Source organism: Euleptes europaea, chromosome 14 (genome assembly GCF_029931775.1).
Source record: "Euleptes europaea isolate rEulEur1 chromosome 14, rEulEur1.hap1, whole genome shotgun sequence".
NCBI lineage: Eukaryota > Metazoa > Chordata > Lepidosauria > Squamata > Sphaerodactylidae > Euleptes > Euleptes europaea.
In genome coordinates, this window is record NC_079325.1 from 58549802 (window position 1) to 58572741 (window position 22940).

General features: G+C 48.2%; 1 protein-coding gene across 1 annotated transcript in view; it reads right to left on the reverse strand.

Moving 5' to 3' along the window:
* SNAPC4 (small nuclear RNA activating complex polypeptide 4) overlaps positions 1–22940 on the reverse strand; it is an 85141-nt gene that overhangs the window by 32021 nt on the left and 30180 nt on the right. The window contains 9 exon segments of the mRNA XM_056860202.1: positions 1182–1252; positions 2558–2777; positions 3152–3244; positions 4886–5260; positions 13480–13565; positions 14629–14723; positions 15807–15901; positions 16390–16496; positions 18712–18859. Coding sequence (XP_056716180.1) covers positions 1182–1252; positions 2558–2777; positions 3152–3244; positions 4886–5260; positions 13480–13565; positions 14629–14723; positions 15807–15901; positions 16390–16496; positions 18712–18859 — 1290 coding nt within the window.

Below are 22940 nucleotides of genomic sequence, written 5' to 3' on the forward strand. Positions count from 1 at the left end.
TCAAAAGGAAGAATCAAAGCCAAACCGATAAAGGCAAACCAATACCAAGCCTGGGCAAGACACAGACATGCAATAAAATTAAAGAAAGGGGAAAAAAACAATCCTAGAAGCTTTAAAATGCTGGCTCACAATATTCCTGGTTATTATCAAATATTTTTGGGATTATTTGGTACCCATTTCCCAGTATCCTGAAAAATCCCAGTTACCATCCAGACACCCAAATATATCTGGAAAACACCAATAAGGTATTTTCCGGATATATATTCAGGCCGGAGGTATCTGAATGCACATAGCTAGATGCTAGCTTAGCTTGCCTTGAAAATGATTTCCCCCATAACTTTAAAAGGGAGGGGGTGGAGAAAGTGTACTTGATTAAATGAGTAGTGCATCACAAAGGCTTTTATTGACCAGGAAGGAAGTCCCACTGAGGTGTAAATAACTGGAAGTCCGAGAGGTGGGTGCGGAAGCAGCTCTACATGGCTCCTTACCACAGCAGGGCTACATCATGACCACTCTGAGTCACATATATCGCACAGCAACTATTCATGGGAGTATACCTAACTCCAAGAAGTTCTGCTGCTTCAGAAAGTTGCTTAGTGGAAGACACAAGTTATGGTGTCATAATAAGTCGGGCCCACCAACAGTCCCTGTGAAACTGCTTCTGTGCCAACTTCTCCATCCTGCTTTCAAGATTTAGGGAGCCATCCTATCATTGTTCAGCCCAGAAGGTGGCCATTTCACAGAAATGGCCACACTGGGGTAGGGTGCTAGTGCCACAATTTCTGGGGGGTGCTAGCTGCCACTGTGACCCTGTCTGATGGCTCAAAACCAGTTGCATGAAGAACTTGGACATTTGCCTGCTGAGCTAACACTGCAATATTATTTTTTTTGTTCTCCCCATCAAGTCACAGCTGATGTATAGTGACCCTGTGGGGTTTCAAGGCAAGAGACGTTTAGAGGTGGTTTGCCATTACGTGTCTCTGCCAAGTGCCCCTGGTATTCCTTGGTGATCGCCCATCCAAATACTAACTGGGGCCAACCCTGCTTAGCTTCCGGGCTTTAACAAGAACAGGCTAGCCTGGGCTATCCAGGTCAGGGCAATATTATTCCTATAGAAGTACTTTTCCAAGTTTAATTATGGAGAAGGGGGGGGAAAAAGGAGGAAAATGTAGCAGACTTACCTGAATGAAAAGTGTGAACAAGGGAGTACTTTTGAGACTGGCCGTCTGCAGGTGCTTGAGGATGAATTCAGCTGCAATTCCACCAAAGAAAGACAAATACATTTAACCAAAACCTCCTGGGCAATCTGATACCTAAATAGGCCCAGCTTCTCTTCAATTCTTCTTGTTCCTTGTACAAGGCTGTTGCAAGGATTCACACAGCTCAAAGCACAATACTTTTTACCTAAGAAAATGTGATCCTCCACCATCCCCTACAAAGAGTGCATCTGTTGCTACTGTAGCTCATAAGGAACAGGCTAAAGGGATGCTACTCTCTGGAGGCCGTGCTGGGAGAAGACCTGGGCAAAACAAGGGGCATAGCTGGGCCTTGCTCAGGCACTCCTTGCTGTATTCTGTCCCATGAAAGCAAGATCTGTGCTATGGACAGGAAAGGTGGACTGGCAGGAAGGAGAGTGAAATGTACACTAAGGTACCCAGCCAATGAAGTTGACCAGGGAGCAATGCCCCATTTGCAGAAGAAAGCCCGATGGTGGATCCAGATTTTGTTCCAGTTGAGGCAGAGGCAGCAGTGGCTGCAGAGGAGAGAGAAGGCTCCTTATCCCTCTTTGCTCCCTCTTCAGATGCAGTGAGGTGTAGGCTTAAGAGCGGCGGACTCTAATCTGGAGAACTGTGCTGGTTTCCCAGCTCATCCACATGAAGCCTGCTGGGTGCCCTTGAGCCAGTCACAGTTGTCTCTGAACTCTCGCAGGCCCACCTACCTCACAAGGTGCTTGTTGTGGGGAGGGGAAGGGAAGCCACTTTGAGACTACTTATGGTAGAGAAAAGCGGGGTATAAAAACCAACCCTATTCCTTCTTCTTCTCCATGGGAAGCTGTGCTCCTTCAACTAGCCCTCCCAAACTCTCGCAAGTCCTTCCTCTCACATGAGCTTGGAAATGGGCACATGAGTCTTGGCTTGCTGAACTGTTTTTAAAGAAGCCCAGGAGAGAGTGAGGGAGCAAGGCAGGTTCTCCCTGCCCAAGGTTGGAGAGAGGTGGGTGGGCTGGCCATGGGTGAGAGAGGAGGCTGTTGTCACCCCAAACCCTCCTTGCAGAGGTGGCCCTGTACATCCCACCTTTAAGCCTGCAGCTGAATGCTTTTAGCCATCTGGTTTCTAATTGTTCTACTTTGCATGAATGTGAGAGACACTCCAGTGCCCAACCCTGGCATGCCATCAGACCCTCGGGGTAAACTTTGGCCAGTCACTCCAGAACTGCCCGAGGAAGGAAGGGGAGAAGAAAAGCGTAGCCAGCAAATAAATAAAACCATCATTTGCTTCTTTAGAAGTGAAAAGGTCAGCTCTACAAAATTTCTCTTGGTCTCCTGGGTGGCATGTACCTTTGGACTTGCGAGATGCTTCCCTCTTGACCCGAAGGGCTGAGGCCTGCACCCTGCTCCCAGCCCATGGGGTCACTGCCATCATCAGCCGCCGGGTGAGCGTCATCTTCCACATCCGGTATCTCTGGCCGCTGGCAGCCTCTCTGGCCGGGAGGATGAAATCTCTCCCAAGACCCCCCTGTGAAGTAGAAGCAAAGCGCTTCCTTCTGCTTCTCTCTCTCTGTATGCAATACAGATGATGAATATAAACTTCAGTGAAGAAACTGTCCCAGGCAAAATCAAAGTTTGCTTTACCCAGAGCCCAGTGAAAAACCCAGAGGTGACCTTGAACTGACATCCCACTCCATCCAAAATCTCAAGAAAGGTAAGAGCAACATTAGAGTAAAATAAAAACAAAACACCAACACCACACATTCCCTCCAATTAACATTCATTTGAACAGTTCCAAGGCTAAGCCTGCGCCCAGTCCTGGTTTAACTCAAAGCCAGCCTGAACTGAACACCTCTGAACAAAATCACACACAGCTGAAAGAAGGGTTTGTGCTATTTCATTTCCTTACAAGAGGTACACAAGAGAGCCTAGAAAGGTACCTACATTTCTCCTCTGCAATTCATAGCTGTTTCTCCGCAACACACATTTCACATACGCCAAAGAAACCCTCCATGAGTCCTTTTTGCTTCTGGAAATCTGCAGAAAAGGTGTAACCATAAAACAAAAGGGAAATGCTCATCAACTACATGGGATCTTAACCCATGCCCATTTGAATACACAAATACAGAATTTGAGAAGGAACAGGGCACCCAGCACAGAAATTCTATCAGGCCGTTTGCAAGTCCACAAGGGGACTTTAGCTTGAGAAAACGCTTCAGTAGCCTGCCAATGCTTACCATGGTAATTTGTGGCATACGGAAAACTTGACAAAAGGGGACAGACCAAGAGAAAACCAGCACAACTTCTGCAAAGGATGTCCTGCCTTTCTGAGTTCATGGAGGAAGTTAGCAAGCTTGTAGGGAAGGGTGATCCAGTAAGATATTTGGACTTCCAGAAGGCTTTTGACAAGGTGCCTCAGGTTGGTCATGGGATAAACTGATAAGTCTTCTTACAAAATAGAAATTGGTCAAACAACAGGAAGCAGGAATAAATTGACAGTTCCCACCATAGAGAACTGGTATTGGGACCAGTGCTATTTAATTTTTTTCATAACTGACCTGGAATTGGGAGTAATGCAGTGGCCAGGTTTGTGGGCAATACCAAATTATTCAGGATGGTGAAAACCAAGGCAGATTGTGGAAAGCTCCCAGAGGCTCTCTCTAAACTGGATGAGTGGACAACAACATGGCTATGAAGTTCAATAATACACACTGGAACAAAAAAGATCTCTCCTAACTTTAAATATATGCTGATGGAGTCTGAGCTGGTCAAGACTCACAGGGAAAGAGGATCTTGAAGTTGCAGTGGAGAGCCCAATAAAAAATGTCAGCTGAGTGATGAAAAAGGCAAACTCCAATCTGGGGATTATTACAAAAGGGACTGAAAATAAAGCTGCCTAGATCAATGCTGAGGCTTCATTTAAAATCCTGTGTAGAGTTCTGTTCAATACATCTTTTAAAAAGATACCAAAAAAAGATCTGAAATGGCAGAAGGCAACCAAGGAGGTTAAAGGGAAGGCTACAAGTTTGGGGCTTTTAAGAATAGAGTGATATAGCAATATAAAATACTAAGAAGGGGGGACATGACAGATTTCTAAAACTGGGCATGGGTATAGAGAATGTTTTCTTTCTCCCACAGGATTAGGGAACTCAATGAAATCGATGGACAACAGATTCAGGACAAACCAGGGAAGTACTTAATTACTGAATGAAACTGTGGAATTCACTTAGTGTAGTTATGACCATGAGTATGGGTGACTTTAAAAGGTGTTGAGACATTCACTGAGGATAGGTCCATCAGTGGCTACCAGCCACAGAAAGCAAAGGAACCTTGCAATTCAGAGGCAGTAAACCTATGACTCCCAGAGCAAGGAGACAACATCAAGGGAAGGCCTTGCCTTCTGTACCCTGTTTGTTTGGCATCCAGGGCAAATGGCCAGCCAGTGTGAGAGATAGGATGCTAAACTAGGTGGACCGCTGGCCTGATCCCACAGGGCTCTCTTGATGTTAACTTTCATCCAGCTTTAACCACTGACTGGTGGCCACCTCCATAGATGACCATCCTAAAGGAGATTCCCTACAGAAAGAGCTGGAAGGAACCAGCAGGGCACTGAATGAGGAATTGGGAGGCATGGCCAGGCCTCCCTCACAGGGGACAGCCCTAGCTTCCAGGACGTACTCTGGTGTCTTCCACAGCTAATTCCTCCTTTGCCTGAACATTAACTGATGGAGATGTTCTGGACTGTAGATCTTCTGGAGCCTGACTCTTTTCAGCAACGAGAAGAGCACCCTTGACCGGCTTCCGCTTTCTGTTCAAATCAAAGCCTTTTGAGAGCACCGTCACAGCGGGCAGCTCCTCAGAAATGCCAGATGGATTCTGCCTTGTGGGGATCCACAGGTCTATGCTGGGCACTCTCCAGGCTTCCGCCTTGGGGTTCTTGGACGACGACTCCTTGGTACTGTCTTCCTCCAGTTCCAGGTTGGAATCCTCACTGCTGGACTCTGCTCTCTGCTTCTGGCAAAGTTTATTGCTCTCCTTCCTCCTCCTGTTTTTCTTTAAAGACAAAAGAACACACAAATTACTCCTAGGGACACCAGCAGTTCTGATGCCTTTGAACGAGGCTTAACTCTACCATTGTCTACATAATACCACTGTGCATGGCGTTTTACAGACTACCAATGGTCAGACCCTGCCCCAAGGGGTTTTGCATATAAACTTTGAGCCAAGGAAGACAAAGAGAAGGGGGAGGCAGGGATAAATATGCTGAGAATGGTTAGTTATATGTGCTCAGGCTGAGTTTCAGGAGGTGAGGTGATGGGAAAAGGTGGGGGGTTTCCCCACCTTTTCTGTGATGCCTTTGGTTCTGAGGGGGGATATTGTCAGGTTCTGACTAAAGTCACCTGAAGAAGGGCTCTTGGCAGGACCAGGCCAGGCTCTGGCTTCAGGTCAAGTTCCTGGTTCACAAACTCTGTGTATAGTTTCCCATCCTGTTATCCTGTTATTCACTCAGCCTGCAATCCACAGCTGTTGTATTGTCTACCTTGCCCTGGGACCTGTTATCTTGGAATTGTTTCACTTTGTTTTGTTTTCTTTGCTTTCTCTGGCTGGAGTGCTTTTAACCATGTATTCTACCCATGTTATCCCATTAGAAGCCTTCTTCGTTCTGTAGACAGTCAGTTCTTTTAATTTACCTTTTTCCTCCTAATAAAGTATTATTGCTTCAGGACCACCTGCCTGGATGAATTTGCTTTTAAGGGATGCTAGGGGTAAACACCTGATCCTGACAGATATTAAGGAAGTTAGAAAGGTGGTTTCAGGCAAGTGTTCTAGAAGCGGTTCTAAGGGGCAGCAAGGGAGAAAGGCTGGCGTTGTCTGAGAGAACAGAAGAGCTTTGGACAGATGGGGGTTGGAGAGCAAAGGTCACAGGCAGAGAAGTACCAGGAGATAAGAGTGAGTGTGTGTGTGGGGGGGCAATAACAAGGATGCAGAGTTTGTACTGGAAGCAGGAGCTGACAGGTAGCCGGTGCAGAGCTTTGAGGAGAGACTATGTGATCAGAACAGGTCAGATGAGTGAATCTAGTAGCAGAGCATGAGATGGAAGTGAAGGAGCTCATGCATGAGAGCAGAAGACCAACAGCCCATTCCTGAGCTTGGGGGCCAAATGGGCTTAGGAGGGGCCATGACCCGCCATGAAACTGGCATGGACTCTTGCCTGGCCCCCCAGGACTGCCACAGCAGAGCAGCCCTTGGACACCGGGTCGGCTTCCTGCCAGAGTCCTGCCGGCGTCCTGGGAGGCATTCCTGGGGTGTAGCTGCTGGTAGGCAGCTTCCTAACCCCTTTCAGCCTGGGTGAAACTGGTGCTGCGCCAGCTTTTTGTTAGCGCAGCATCGCTGTTTTCAATGGGGCTTCCCCCCCCTCTTATTTTCTTTTAAAAAATGCCCTTTTCTCCCCCTGCTGCAGTGGCCGAACCTCTCTGGAGGTGCTGTGGCCCTGCCATGGCTATGCCGTTCCCAGCCGCTGCAGCTCTCAGGAATGCTCGGGCTGAGGGGAAGTGCGCCTGCAGTCCCCCACAGCAATCTGGGTCTGTTGCCCAAGGACGAAAGTAAGCCCGCCGCCGTCTGAGTCTCCCTCAGACAGTAGTATGTCCTCTCGCACGCTCACCCCGTCGGCCATTTTTTAATCTCTTCTTCACACTCCTGATTGAAGGGGGGGAGGGCGAGTTCAGGCGAAGAAGAATAAGAGAAGAAAAAAGTGTAAGAGAAGAAAAAGAGAAGAATAAGAGAAGAAAAAAGTGTAAGAGAAGAAAAAGGGGAACAGAAGGAACAGGTTTCCCCAAGAGTAAGGAAGTAAAGGGAAGAAAAGAGCCAGAAATCACTAGCCTAAATTCGATTAGTTGGAGAGCTCTCTCCAACCAGCCTTCCCCGGTTAGGCAGGAAGAGAAACTGAAGAGCGGTGGGAGATTCCCGCCTAAAGGGTCAGGAATCGAAGTTACTTCCCTTCCTCCCCGGGCAAGCAGTGAGAATCACCCAAACAAGATGACCTTTCCTCAGAGGGAGAAAACCAGGGGGATGAACCCAGCAACAGCTTGCAGAGAGAACAGAACAGGGCCAAGGACACAAAGAAGGAAAGTGGAAGAGCTTCTGCCTGTGGAAATACTGAAGGAACCATTAGCTCGCACAGTGGTCATCCCTACACACACTCAGGTGATACTATTACAGGACCCAACAACCTCAGCTACATCATCTTGGGCTCATCCACTTTCACATCATCCAATTCAATTTATGCCATCATGTGCCAACAGTACCCTTCTGATATCAACGCTAACGTGCTGGTCCCTACATGAGAAATCTGTGAACACAAATCTGACATATCAGAAATCACAACATTCAAAAACCAGCCAGAAAACATTTAACCTTTCTGGATACACTGTTGCAGATCTGCAAGTCAAGGCCGTAAAAAAAACTTCAAAGGGAATACATATCACAAAAGTGCTAAATTAGAACTCATCAAGAATTTACACACTATCTGTCACGCAGGCTCGAACAGAGACTTGGACTTTATTACTAAGTAAAATTCAACTTGTCAACCAGATCCACTTGTTATACACTTTAATTAGCTTTAACATGTTGTATCATGCTATAACTCATGTCAATCTTCCTGTAATTCAGACCTGCTTCTTCCTTGATTAGTTGTTGCTCATCCTACTTAATTACAGTTTTGTTTATCTGCAGAATGTAAAAGGCCAGAACTGCTGACCATCATCCATTATGTGAAACAACCTAATCTGCTCCAGCCCCTTACAGAGAATCACACCTGCACTCGTCTTGTTAGTGGCTTCCTAGAGGCACCTGGTTGGCCACTGTGTGAACAGACTTCTGGACTTGATGGGCCTTGGTCTGATCCAGCAGGGCCTTTCTTATGTTCTTAAGTTAAAATGGGACTCACACCAAGCCTCTTTCTACCCCCAACTAGGGTTAACGTTACTGCTCACAGCATGGCTTTGGTTAGACGATGAACAAAAACAGTGACAGTCACCCTGACATGTCTCTCTCTACAAGCATCCTGGGGTATGTTTAGGAGACCATTACAGTTGGATAAGTAACTGTTAATGGCAACTTTTTTTTATTAATATTTTTCCCAGGCTAGAGTGGCAGGACATTTTCTAAGTAGGAACAAGCAGGATACAATAGACTTATGGACATATGCAAAGAAGTTAAATGTTGTACTTGGGAGTAAATCCAAAGAACATTAGGTGATAACCAGTAAGATTGCAATTTTTGCAAATTTAGAATTTTATTAGTGGGTTAGCCCAAAGGGAGGGTATTTTCAGATCTCGGAATATCTTTGAGAAAGTTATGACATACTCAGGGCCTTCTAAAGGACTCTTAGAAAAGTTCTGTAATATTCTAGAAGAACTAGAGTATAGAGATCCAGTTTCTAGATCTAAACAGGAAGCAGACTTGAGACAGGAGATACCAATCGAAAAATGGGAAAAAAATCTATAAAGATGTTTTGGTTACCTTGATAATCATCATTACTAGAAAAAATGGGTTAAAACTTATGTTAAGATGGTACTACACCCATTACAATTAACAAGATGGTCAATAATACAACAGATCAATGCTGGCAATGTGCAGCAGACAAAGGATCCCACACCCATTTATGGTGGAGGTGACTGGCACTCTCTAGTTGTTGGCAAAAGATTTGTAGGATTTTGAGTGACATAATAGGAGACGGGGAAGAATGTACTCCAATGCTCATTTAGATTGGTCAGATGGTCCCGAAGTTGGAGAAAAAACATTGGTATTTTTTAAGGAATTTGATCTCGACAGCAAGGGTGTTGGTGGCCAAGCACTGGAATGAAAAGACCCTTTTGTCGAGTCTTGGCAAATTCACACTTGGACACCTTAGCATAGAGCTGATTGTCTCTGAGGCGTTGAAATACTTCCCTTACCAGGGCAACGTGTTCATCCATAGTTTTAGAGTAAATAAGAATATAATCCAAATAAACCACTATGCCCCTATACAACAAGTCATGTAGGATCTCATTAATGAATTGCATGAAGACCCCCGGGGCCCCTTTTAATCCAAAAGGCATCACTAAGAATTCATACATGCCAAAGCAACTGGAAAAGGCTGTTAGAGGTACATCGCCCTCCCGAATCCTGATTCTGTAATAGGCTTCCACCAAGTCAAGTTTTGTAAAGATACGCCCTTCCTTTAATTGTCTCAAGAGATCCGAGATCAAACAAATGGGATAGGCATTGGACTGGGTGACTGCACTGACTTTTCGAAAGTCGATGCATAAGCGCAAGTCACCCGTTTTCTTGCGCACAAAGAAAGCAGGGGCCGAAGAAAAGGCGGTAGACGGCCGGATGAAACCTCGAGCCAAATTCTTGTCCAAGAATTCATGTAGCATGGTACGTTCGGAAGCGCTCATGGGATAAATCTTATTTTTTGGCAGTTCTTCATTTCCCACTACTTCAATAGCACAGTCTGTTTGGCGGGGGGGGGGGGCAGTACATCACATTCCTGCACATCAAAAACGTCCGCAAAGTCTTGATATTCAACAGGCAGTGGAGAGGACGAGGGGGTGTCTGAGACTAAAGCCGAGGTCAACGGAGGTACAACGGCCACCTCGAGACGGTGTTGGTCGCAATTAGGATCAGAGAACTTTATAGTCCCAGCCCCCCAGTCAATATAAGGGCTGTGCCCCTTAAGCCAGTTAATCCCCAATACCACTTCGTATCTGATAGGGGCTATTGTGAAGTCTATTTGCTCCCAATGGTGGCAAATGCCCATCGCCACTCCGCGAGTGCGACGATCCACTGGCCCACCCTTGAAGTCACTGCCATCCATTTGAGCAAACTGGAGGGGAGTTGGCAGGGTCTCTGACTTGATTTTGAGAGCTTTAAAAGTAGCCTCGTTGATCAGGGAGAGGGCACACCCGGAGTCTATGAGCGCTTTGACTTGTAACTGGGGGGCCCTTTTATGGTGCCGTAACACTACGTCCACATACACAGTATCTTCGATCTCACTCACCTTCATTGGAGCTTTGGGTTTTGCAGGAACAGCTGCGAGGGTTCGCGGTGTCGCTCCACTCACCGCAGACCCCGCCCGTTTTTTGACAGATCCAAAGGAGATTCAAGGTTCAAAGCAGGGGGGTCCCAGTCCCTGTCCTCATCCGAAGACGGTGAGCTGTCCCCAAGTGGGGCACTTGTAATCCGGAACCCCAATGGGCTCGCTGGTGCAGATTCGCGAGGTGCATCTCCAACGAGGAGAGACGATGGCGCGGTCCGTCCTGGAGCAGAGCTACAGTTGGCTGTGGTGCCTCTGCGCTGAGGTCGCCCCTGATTCCGGGGCGGTCCATCCAGTTGTGAAGGAACCAACTGGTCTGGTCGAAGCGGGCAGGCTGCTGCAAAGTGGCCTATGGTTCCGCAAATGAGACAGGCTCCCCTTTGAAACCAAGACACGTGGTCTTGCGAGGGTAGAGCAGGTCTCCGCGGTGTAGGAACTGCATCCTTAGTCTGGGGGCTTTGGTTGCCCCCCTCCCTGGCTCGACGTTGGGCCAGCGAAATGAATTGGCGACGACTCTCCACCTCCTCAGCTAGTAAAATCCACTCTTCAAGAGTGTCTGGGTCTTGTTGCATATAAGCCCAGTTCAATATCTCAGGATGCAAGCCTTCTCAGAAATAATGTATTCGGGTAGCCTCGGTCCAGTCCACTATTTTACTGGCGAGCCTTTGGAATTCGTCCGCGAATTCCCGCACTGGCGTAGAGCCTTGTTGAAGTTGCAGGAGGGCTGCCTTGGCCTTCTCTCCCAGGAAAGGGTCCTCAAAACGTCGCCGTAATGCTCACATGAACTCATTGAGTGAGCGTATGGATCGGGCCCAAGTGTCAAACTGGAGGACCATTCAGTCAGCAGCTTTTCCAGTCAATAGGGAGACAGCGAAGCGCACTCGGCTGTCTTCGGTGGGGAAGTGCTGCCCCTGTTCCCTCATATAACTATCCACTTGGTATAGGAAACAGAGCAGAGCCTCAACTGAGCCGTCGTAGGTCACCCTTAATTGTGGTTGTTTCCACTGTATGAGAGGGGGCGCTGGGGGTAGCACTGGCGGTTGCCCCGGGGGCGGCAAGACTGGTGCTCCTGGGACCGGCTGAGCCGGAAGTCTTGGAGGCGGCTGGGCTGGTTGTCCCGGAGGCGGGAGAAGTGGTGCCCTCAGCGGCGGAACTTGTGGTCGTGGAGCCGGCAGAGTTGGCACCGGTTAGACTGGGGGAGTTTGAGCTCATTGTAAACGTTCATTTTCTCGAAGTAGTTGCTCCATTTGGTCCTGCAGACGGGCCACACGATCAGTCAAGTCCCGGTTCTGGCCCCGCAAGAGACGCATTTCGTCCCCAGCTCCCCCTGTGCGCCGGGACTGGCTGACCCGGAGATCAGTAGCCCAGTGGGGTTCCTCACCACACAGGTCCTACTCATCCGAGTAGTCCGGTTCGATCAAGCGACCTGCAAGCCGATGTGTGCGTTGCGCGTCGCGAGACGGGCCAAAAGTCAGGGGAAATGAGGGGATAAACCCGAATCCTGTGCTGTCTTTGGGACTCACGTTAGTGACCGTGCGGGCTCAAGCGGCGGCCAAACGTTGTTCCTCTTCTTTCTCGGCCCGCGCCCGAGCTGCAGCCGCATCTGCTGCCCGCAACTGTTCCTCGGCTCGCTTTCGGTCAGCGAGCACTTGGTCGGTCTCGAGCTTGGCGGCAAGCGCCGTGGTGACGATCAGGAGAGCTTCTTGCTCCAGAAGCAGAAGGAGTTCAGAGGAATCGTTTAGGTCCAATAACGGTTGAACCCGAACTGCCAGAGCAGCAGCGTCTGCTCCAAACTCAGGGGTTAAACGCTTCGTGAGTTCAGCCACCGTGGCCTTTGCCGAGGTCAGCCCTACAAACAGTAAGGCCGTCCGGGCCGCTACATCCCGTGCTTCTTTCCTCTTCCGCCCATGGTCCCGCCATGGATCGGGGCGGAGCGGGGCGGAGCGGGACTGCTACCGGCTCTCGTTGCTCCTCACGTACAGTTAATCCCGCTAACAAACGGGTCAAGGCTGCTAAATCCTCCTGCGCCAGTCGAACTTCTTCTACCAAACAGTCCAGTATTCGGAGGTCGTGCTGGGCACTTTGATCTGCATCGGGGTTCGTCCAGGGGTTCGTGTCAGCCAGGCGACGCCTCTGAACCCGAATGAGTACAATCAGGTGATTGATCTCCGCATCCGTTTGCAGCGCCTCAGCAAGAATGTCATTCAGCAAAGAAGGGTCGTCGGGGTACTCGTCCGACGGTTCCAACGGAGGGTGCCAAGGTTCTGGACCCTCCAGGGTTTCGGCCAGAAACCCTCTACCCGGGGAGCACTGTCTCTACTCCCACCCGGGACCTAGGCGAACCCTCTGGGGCTCCAGCCACATGTAATTCACTCGGAGAGCACGTTCCCTGCTCCAATCCGAGACCCCGGTGAACCCTCCAGGGCCCCAGCCAGGCAGGTAAAAAACAGAGAAGGATTCGTGCCAAAATGTGAGCACTTGTCCCCGTGGTAATCCCACAAACAACATCCACAGACGAGAAGTCCAAAAGAGAGTTGATTTGTTAGAAAACCTACAGGTATACAGAGCTAACAGGTAAATTGGCACGAATGGGAACTGGTAGCACAGTACAGGGCCTATATGGGAAAGCATTAGTCACAACGAGTCATGGCAACCCCCCTCCTAACGAGGAGCCGTTCCCACGGGAGATAGCGCTGGAACAGGAATTCAACAGTTAGCAGGCTTGGCCTTGAGATGCACCTGTTGGAACCGAAACCAAAACAGTCTGATAGGCTGCTGAGAGCAGTGGAAAGCAGGCCTGACACAAGGAGAAGAGGATGGATTGGGAACGGACAAGAGCTGCTCTTCTCCTCCAGAGGCATTCTGCTACAGAAGGCTCTGAACAGAGAGAACATCTTAACAGATAACTGGGGAAAGCAAAGAGGGACTGAAGAGGGCAGACAGACTTCCCTCCATAATGTCATGTAAGGCACTCGTGATACTCTGGCAAAAAGCACTATGCTTTTGAAGGATATAAAACCATCCTTCTGACATTTCAGCACTAAGGCCTGGCAGCACCCACTCCTCAGGCCCTGGTTTCGACAGAGCAGGCCGTTTCCTTGCCATTCATATTCAAAGCTTAGCCAAACAAACCTCATCCGAATTGCTGTTAAAATCCTTCAGAGGGGAAAAGGCTCACAGGAGCTTAACGTACCCGATAGCCCAGGAGGACTTTCCACTTGCTGAGGCACTGAGATCCTGAGCGGTGGTGCAACTCTGAAGCAATTTTTGCCCAGTGACCTAAAGAAAGGAAGTTGTTATGAAATCAGACTGAACGGCCTTTGTCAAAGAAAAACTCAGTGGGGGGGTGGGAAGAGAAGGCGATGAAAGAACCTGGAAGGAGGGTTCCTTCACAGGTTTTTCAATCTGTGCTCTAGTCCGAGGCAGAACGAGAACTGGGGAGGCAGGCTGGAGTAGAGTAGCTGTGTCTGAGAGAAGGAACCCCCCTCCTCCTCAGGCTGTCAGGTCCTCCCCATGCCCCCCTTAGCTGTGAGTACCGGGTAGTGCAGGCACCCTTTTGCATCCTCTCTTGGAGAATGTGGATTGGGGGGCACTACCAAAGGAAAACCTCCCCCTCCTTAAAACGCCAGTCAAATGGAAGGGATAAGACAGCCACAAAGAAGATGCAAAGAAAGAGGGGAAATGCCTTGGGCAGACCACATCCTGTGAAGCCCTAGAAAACATTCTTTTATTTATATAGTTCACATGTACCTGCCTTTTCTCAAGCATCTCAGGACCCAGGATGGGTACTAACAGTATTTTAAAAATTTGATAAAACAGCACAGAAAAGCACATAAAAAACACATAAAGCCCAAGCACCTTCGCCCACCCAGTGTATGTCCCCTTTGCCTAGGCTGCCCCAGAGCTCTTACAGCCTTTCTCAAAAGCTGGGAGAACAAGACCCCCCCTGACCTCTTCCAAAGCAATGGGGCAGTCAGTAAAAAGCCTGAGACTGGGCTGTGGTCTAATGTCCCTTAGATGGGGGGGGGGGGGAGACACCCTACAATAGACCTCACTGGGAAGGACAGAGCTGCTGCATGGGAACGTGCAGGGAGAGGGGCCCTTCCAGTATGTGGATCCCAGGCCAGTCACAAAGGGCTTCCGAAGTGAGCACTGACCCGTGGAACTGCACCTGGAAACTGATCAGCAGCCAGCAAAGAGACCAGGGAGGAACTCAGACCCCCCCAATAACACAAGGGCTGCTGTACTTTACACCAGATGCTGTCTCAGCCAGCCCCACTTAGGGCTGCCCTTTTTTAAACCTCCTATCATGGAAAGAGCCCCACTTACGAGTCTGCCTTACCCACTCCGTATTTTTCTGTTAGTTCAATCAGCTTCTTTTCTTCTTCTTCGCTCCATTTGCCCTTCTTTATATCATAGTGCAGAGCATGCAGATACCTGCAATGAGAGATTGGCAGTGGGGAAGAGAAGGAAGAGGCCACAGTGACAACAGGCAGGCGGAGGGCTGCCTTTCCCAGAGTGCCTCCTTACACTTGTATGCAATTCCACCATGCCATCACTTCCACACCTCTGCTACTATCACTGGCAGATCTCCTTGATTTTCTATAATCTTGCCATCTTTTTATTCCTTTACACGACCCACAGATTTCCTTGTAGGGTACTAAGCCCCCACCCTTCTTCATAAGGACATGACAGGCCAGAGATATCTCAGCCAGTTCGCCTCACCTGCGATGAATCCTCTAAGGGTGTGCAAGAAAAAAAAAATCAGGAAAATTTGGATTTGGGTATATTGAACCTGAAAATTCTCGGGATTTTCGAATATTCCTGAATTCTCATACTGGTATGGGTTGTTTGGGAGGTGGGCTCGGGAATCCGACAAAAATTCGGCTCCATTATAGCCTATGGGAAATCACTCCAGAGCTGGGGGTGCTGCTTTTTAAGGTAGAGGCACCACATTGTCAGCATAGCTGTGAGTGACTCTCCTTAGAACCACCCCCATGTTTGGTAGAGATTGGGTCAGGGGGTCCAATTTTATGGACCCCCAAAGAGGGTGCCCTATCCACCCTCCATTGTCTCCAATAGAGGAAAATGGGGGACCATAAAATTGGACCCCCTGACCTAATCTTTACCAAACTTGGGGGTTCTTCAAAGGAGAGTCACTTGTAGGTATGCTGAAAATTTGGTTAGCATCTACCTTAAAAAACAGCACTCCCTAGAGCCCCTGAAAGATTCCCCATAGACTATAATGGAGTTGGGGGGATTTAAAGCCCTAACAGCTGAACCCAGCGTGAATGTGCTGAAGCGGGGTTTTTTTCTTTATAAAGGGATCTCTTCCCTTTCTACTGCTTTAGCTGGGGATCCCAAGAAAAGCTGATTTTGGGGGGCTGTTTCAGGGTGGGGATTGTCACCTCCAGGTTAAACCGCCATTTTCTCCCAGTTATGCTTTCCCAAAAGCACACCCCTACAATTCCCGTCATCTTAATACTCCTCCCACAGCAGAGGCAGAATGGAGAGACTGACCTGTCTCGGCACTGAATGTCGTTCCTCCCTGGCACCTCTGTTCGAATTTTATACCAGTCCCGCTCCCCATATTTTGCAACCGCCTTCAGCAGCAGCTGGGGAAGCAACACAGAAGCACAGGAAGGTTATGAACATCCCATGCCCATCGCTGCTTCCCCATTCTGTGGGGGTGGGGGGGAGGATGCAAAAAGGAACCGCCTTCCTAAACAAACACCTCCAGAACACCTCTCACATGGTCATGTGTATCCCTGATGAGCTTTCTCTGTCCAGTTCCCCAGCCCTAGAGTAACTGTCTGGTGGAGGAGCTGTGCTGGAGCCAGCACCCACCCAGGTCCAGAAGCCAGGAGTCTCTCATGTAAGCAAGTTTGGAGCCACGTGTTTGTTCATGCCCCATAGACTCCTCTGGACCCGGGATGGGGGCAGCAGAAGTGATGGGGTGAGGTGTGGGAGAAAGACAGACTGCTGGCTGGTAAGTTAGAAACAGGGTACTAGGCCTGGATAGGTGCTCCCCACAATCATCTCCAAAAGGCAAGCAGTCTATCCTACAGCTAGTCAACAGCAGCAGTAAATGCCCATTCCTTACAGCATCTTCCTCTGGAGTCCAGGATCCGTGCTTCAAGTTAGGATCTAGTCGCTTGGTCCATCGATAGATCAGCTGAGCAGAATCCCTCCCCTCCATGTAGTAGGCAACTGTGGATTGCAGAAAACTTTCAGCTCACTCTATTCCTGGCCTGGGAGATACTTCCCACATACAAGTATCAAATGCAGCACAAATACCACATTGCCTGCAGAACCGGCCCTATACATGCACTGAGCTTGAGAGCAGCTCGCTCCCTTCTGGGCCTGTGCTTCAAAGGTCAGCCCTGAAGCCACCATCCAAGGGCTTGTGCCTTTCCCACTCCAGCACTGGCTAGAGATGCAAAATTTCCAGAGATTTTGAAGCCATGGAAGAAACTACAGCCCCCCACACACTGGGAAACCCCCAGAAACGTTGGGAGGAAAAACCTATCAAACATAAATCTCTTGTACTGATTTTGAAGTGCCTATAAACTTCATTTATATGGGAAAACATATATTCTTTCACATGTATGAACACTCACAGAATTATAAGGTTCTATGCTCAGGTATGAGAGCATAAGCATCAGGCACATATCTATTCTGCACACATATGTAAAGGCATTGCCCCATGTATAAGGGGCAAGAGAACTAATCTTTGGTTCATATTCACTAGTGTGTGAATATGAGTCAGCAGAAGCTGGCAGCCATTGCGATCAGGTGTCCATGAGCTCATCCTGCAGGCCTGGTACAACCAGGCTCCTTAACAAGGCCTAAAACCAAATGATTGAAGACACCAGAAGTGTCAGAAAAGAATGTTAGGTTTCGGTTCTTCATTAAGGGATAATATGGCCATCTAAAGTGAACGCCTTAAGACCACTCTTATAGGATATGCAAATGATTGTGTATATGAATCTAATTTGTATTGGCTCTGATTGTTATACGCCATCCTGATTAACTTTCCTTTATGCTAAATTCTATAAAAGATGATGCATTCTTTTGTTCTTGGTGGGCAATGCTCTGATGCTTTTAAGGGCATTTTCCACGCGCTCTGTTCTTTTATTGGCCTAATAAAAGAATCTTTTACTCCTGAATTACTCTATTGGGCAATTGAAGTAATTGAAGTAATTGAGGCATTTCAATTTAACAACATTATTCACACCACTTACAATTTTATTTGGCTTCAGCAGCCAGCCCAAAAGGTCAGGTGGCCGATTCATTTTTCAGTCTTCAAAGTTTCATATATCAATTACCATATGTTCTAATTATTTGAACCACAAAACCTAATCCTGACCTCTTCTGTTTCTCTTAATTGTATTGCAGTTTTGACAAATGTGTTGTTCATAAATAAATATAGGGATACTTATATATAGGGATAAATAAATTCAGGGATATATAGGCAAGATGCTTTGCCTAGTCGGCCTCCCTGCGGCCCCCAGTGGCCACATGCCTCCATGGCAGGCTACTCCACAGCAGCCCACCTAACAGTTATTTCGTTTGAAATGCCGAATTTGTGGAGCTGGCCGCTAGGCAGCAATCCTCTTAGGAGGCGGCTCAGCTGTGACGTTGCTGCACTGGCCATGGCCACAGCGCAAGTACCCTCCCCCCCTCACGATTGGGCTGCCTGAGATACTACAATAAAACCATTGATAAAAATACCAGGTGCCAGTGAAATTTCTAGCTGCCATGATGACATGGCACCTGGGATTTGTCAAGCCCTGCCTTAAGAAACATTTTAGTCATTCTAAAAGAGAAAATAATTCATAGGAGTGGTTTTTCCAATGATCTCCCAAGTTGATCAGATTTTTTTTAAAAAAGCATATCCCCCACCCCCCAAAAAAAGTTTTCTGGTTTTTTCCCCTAGGCCTTCACATTTTTACCACTGGTTGCTGCTGCTGGAAACACAACTCCGAACCAGACGAACCTCTGGAAGGAGGACTTGCTTTTAAAGACCAGAGCCTCACACCAATAACAGCCACCTTGACATTAAGGCGAGCAGGGATTTAGGCCTCAAGAACCAGACAGGCCTCCATTCCACCTACACATGAACCACCTACACCAACAGACCCTGCAATGAGCCACAACAGCAAGCAACAGAAGAGGACTCAGAGGGTACACTGTATCAGGCAGCTGAGCTCAAGCAAGCAAGGCAAGCTGCATGCTACAGGGAAAGGCCCCCCCAAAGAAGCTGAAGAGCCTTTAACGTGGAGGCCAGGAAAAGAGTCCCTTCTAGGCTCTGAGCGCATGACAGGGAAGGCTACAAGTACAAAGAGAATCGGGATTTGGGAGGGTGGGGTGGGGGTACTGCACAGTTAATAAACAGAACGTCTTCCTGATGGGGTGAGCTTACTTTTCCGGTAGGGGATGTGGCTCCCAACCCGCATTTCCTGCACCAGCTGCGAGAGCATCTGGTCCTCTTCTGGGGCCCACTCAATCCTCTTGAAGTCTCTGTTATTTGCCTGAAACTTCTGCAGGCACTGGAAGGCAGTTCGCTGCGTCTGTGGATGACAGAAAGAACGAGGGTGGGTAATACGTGCAAGAGGAAGGCGGCAGAAAAGGCCACTGTTCAAGTGACAGCAGTGTGGAGCAAAAGATGTCAACAGAACACAGGGCACACATACAGAATGAGCACTGCTGTAGCACAGGGGTCCCCAAGCTTTTTGAGCCTGCGGATGCCTCTGGAATTCTGATACAGTGTAGTGGGCACAGCTACAAAATGGCTGCCGCACGTGGAGGAGCCAGCCACAAAACGGCTGCCACAGCTTTCCTTCAGTCACACAGTGAAGAACTTTGTGCTGTGGTGGCAGCTGCTACCAAAGCAATGTTTTAAAAACTCTGCTCAGCCAATCAGTTCACTGATGGTCAATCAGAAGCCTCATTGAGTAAAAGCCCCACCCGGCCCTGTCCATTTTCTAAAAATATTTTGCCAGCACCAGGAAAGGTTAGAGACCCCCACTGCACCAAGTAAAACGTGAACAGAAGTTGATGGGTGGTACAGATGCAGAGTAAACTGCTGATTAAATCAGAGCTCTGACATCATGTGGGCTCCTTCTCTTTGGCGCCTGGAAACGCTGGCCATTTCCCCCTCTCAGAACTGCCTTCACTGGACATTTCTTCAGGAATTGTTAATATCACCCATCCCTGAACTATTCCAATTTCCCACCCTTCCTTAGCTCTTGAATGATCTGTGTGTTCACTGACTACTTGAAAGCAAATTATTTGTTATTTTCAATAAAATATGCCTGCTTGAGAGTTTCCCCCAGGATTAATCCTGATATACATAGGTTACAGATCCCACTTACAAGCCTCTGACTCTAACTCCGTAGCTAATTGCCCCAAATAAAGTGGAAACTATCTTGAGTAACACCTCACCCACCTCTTCATATTCTACCTCACCTAAAAGCCTTACAAGATTTAAGATGTTCTAGATCAGGGGTAGGACTCCTTTCAAATGTGGTGTTGGAGGAGAGTGTTACAGATACCATGGACTGCCAAAAAAACAAATCAGGGTTATAGATCAAATCAAGCCTGAACTGACCCTAAAAGCTAAAATGACTAAACTGAGGCTATCGTATTTTGGTCACATCATGAGAAGGCAAGAGTCACTGAAAAAGACAGTCATGCTAGGAAACGTTGAGGGAAGCAGAAAAAGAGGAAGACCCAACAAGAGATGGATTGACTCAATAAAGGAAGCCACACCCCTCAATTTGCAAGACCTGAGCAAGGCTGTCAAAGATAGGACATTTTGGAGGACATTGATTCATAGGGTCGCCATTAGTCAGAAGCGATTTAAGAACATAAGAAAGGCCCTGCTGGATCAGACCCAGGCCCATCAAGTCCAGCAGTCTGTTCACACAGTGGCCAACCAGGTGCCTCTAGGAAGCCACAAACAAGACGAGTGCAGCAGCACCATCCTGCCTGTGTTCCACCGCACCCAAAATAATAGGCATGCTCCTCTGATACTAGAGAGAATAGGTATGCAGCATGACTAGTATCCATTCTAACTAATAGCCATGAGTACCCCTCTCCTCCATGAATATGTCCACTCCCCTCTTAAAGCCCTCCAAGCTGGCAGCCATCACCACATCCTGGGGCAGAAAGTTCCACAATTTAACTATGCGTTGTGTGAAAAAATACTTCCTTTTATCTGTTTTGAATCTCTCACCCTCCAGCTTTAGCAGACAACCCCGTGTTCTAGTATTATGGGAGAGGGAGAAAAACTTCTCCCTGTCCACTCTCTCCAAACCATGCATAATTTTATAGACCTCGATCATGTCTCCCCTCAGCCGCCTTCTTTCCAAGCTAAAACGCCCTAAGTGTCTTAACCGCTCCCCATAGGACAGTTGCTCTAGTCCCCTAATCATTTTGGTTGCTCTCTTCTGCACCTTCTCAAGCTCTGTAATATCCTTTTTTAGGTGTGGTGACCACAACTGTACACAGTATTCCAAATCACCATAGATTTGTACAAGGGCAGTATGATATCAGCAGTTTTATTCTCTATTCGTCTAATTATGGCCAGCATGGAATTTGCTTTTACAGCAGCCGCACACTGGGTTGACATCTTCATTGAGCTATCCACTACTACCCCAAGATCCCTTTCTTGGTCTGTCGCTGCCAGCACAGATCCCATCAGTGTATATGAGAAGTTGGGATTTTTTGCCCCAATATGCACCACTTTACACTTGTTCACATTGAATCTCATTTGCCATTTTAATGCCCATTCTTCCAGTATGCAGAGATCCTTCTGGAGCTCTTCACAGTCCGATTTTGTTTTAACCACCCTAAATAATTTGTTGTCATCTGCAAACTTGGCTACTTCACTGTTTAACCCCAACTCCAGGTCACTGATGATCAGGTTGAAAAGCACTGGTCCCAACACAGATCCCTGAGGCACCCCACTGCTCACATCCCGCCATTGTGAGAACTGACCATTGATTCCTACTCTCTGCTTCCTATTTTTCAGCCAGCTCTCTATCCATAAGAGGACTTGTCCTCTTATCCCATGACTATGAAGTTTGCCTAGCAGTCTTTGGTGGGGGACTTTGTCAAAAGCTTTTTGTAAATCAAAATACACAATGTCCACAGGCCTGTCCAAGGCCAGTCTGTGCCCCGTGTTTAGTCTTCATAGATTCCCACACTATGGGAATCTATGAAGACTAAACACGGGGCACAGACTGGCCTTGGACAGAACAGCACAACAGCACCTAGAGGCAGCTCAATCGCGCTACCGCATGCCATCCTCATGGCTTGCTCCTGACATTCTGCCCCCCTAAAGACCCCCCTCACCTTCCCGCCGTGGGTTTGTGAGGGTGGGGGCGTGGAATTCTTGTACTAAATGGGGGGCGGAGAAATCACGGGCGCGCAGCCATTCATCCTGGGCAGGATCAAAATGTTTCCAGCAGACCAGGTACTGAAGGGTACCATAGCGAATGCAAGAATCCAGTATTTTAGCCACTTCAAAATGCTCCCCCCCACACCATTTCAGGCACTTTGGATTGTGGTTCAGGATGCCATTTTTGGGAAGGAACATACGGTTTTAAAAGACTGACATGGAACACTGGATGAATCCTTAGTAGGGACTTGGGCAAGGAGAGTTCCACAGCCACTGGATTAATAATCTGGGAAATGGGGAACGGACCCACATACTTGGCACTGAATTTATCACTCGGGTGGGTGGAACGTAGGTTCTTAGTGGACAGATATACAAGATCCCCCACTTTGCATTCCACACTGGGGGAGTGATGTTTGTCAGCCTGAGCCTGGTAACACTGTTTGGCCCGCTCTAGATTTTTAACCAGCCATGGCCAGGTTGTTTGAATTGAACGTACCCATTCAGCCACATCAGCTCCCCGCTCCTCCGCAGAAACCTCACTATGACCAGCGGGGCCAAACTCTTTACCATGGACGACCTGGAAAGGGCTGAACCCTGTGGACTGGTGAACAGCATTATTATAAGCATATTTAGCAAATGGCAACAGGTCTACCCAATCATCTTGATGGTGATTAACGTAAGCGTAAATAGCATTCCAACATTGCATTTACCCGTTCGGTCTGACCGTCCGTTTGGAGATGGAAGGTGCTAGATAGTCCTTGTTTCACCCCGACCAATTTGAGAAAAGCCTTCCAGAATTTAGCCACGAATGTTGGCCCCTGTCCATCACTATCTTGCGCGGAAAGGAATGGAGACGGAAGACATGTGACACAAAGAGGCGGGCCAATTTTGGGGTGGAAGGGATACCTGCGCAGGGTATAAGATGCACCTGTTTCGAAAATAGATCGGTTATTACCCAAAGTACTGTCTTTCCCCCACTAGGGGGTAGGTCCGTCATGAAGTCCATTGCAATTACTTCCCACGGTTTCGAGGGAGTCTCTAATGGTTGTAAAAGTCTGGGCCACTTGCCCTGAGAGCGTTTGGCTGCTGCACAAATGGGGCAGCTGCGGATGAAGGAGTCCACATCCGATCACATGCCCGCCCACCAAAATTGCCTTCTTAGTAAATGCAACGTCTTGAGGAACCCGAAATGTCCGGGGGTCTTGGCGCCATGCACCAAACCCAAAACCTCCCCCCGCAACACCTCC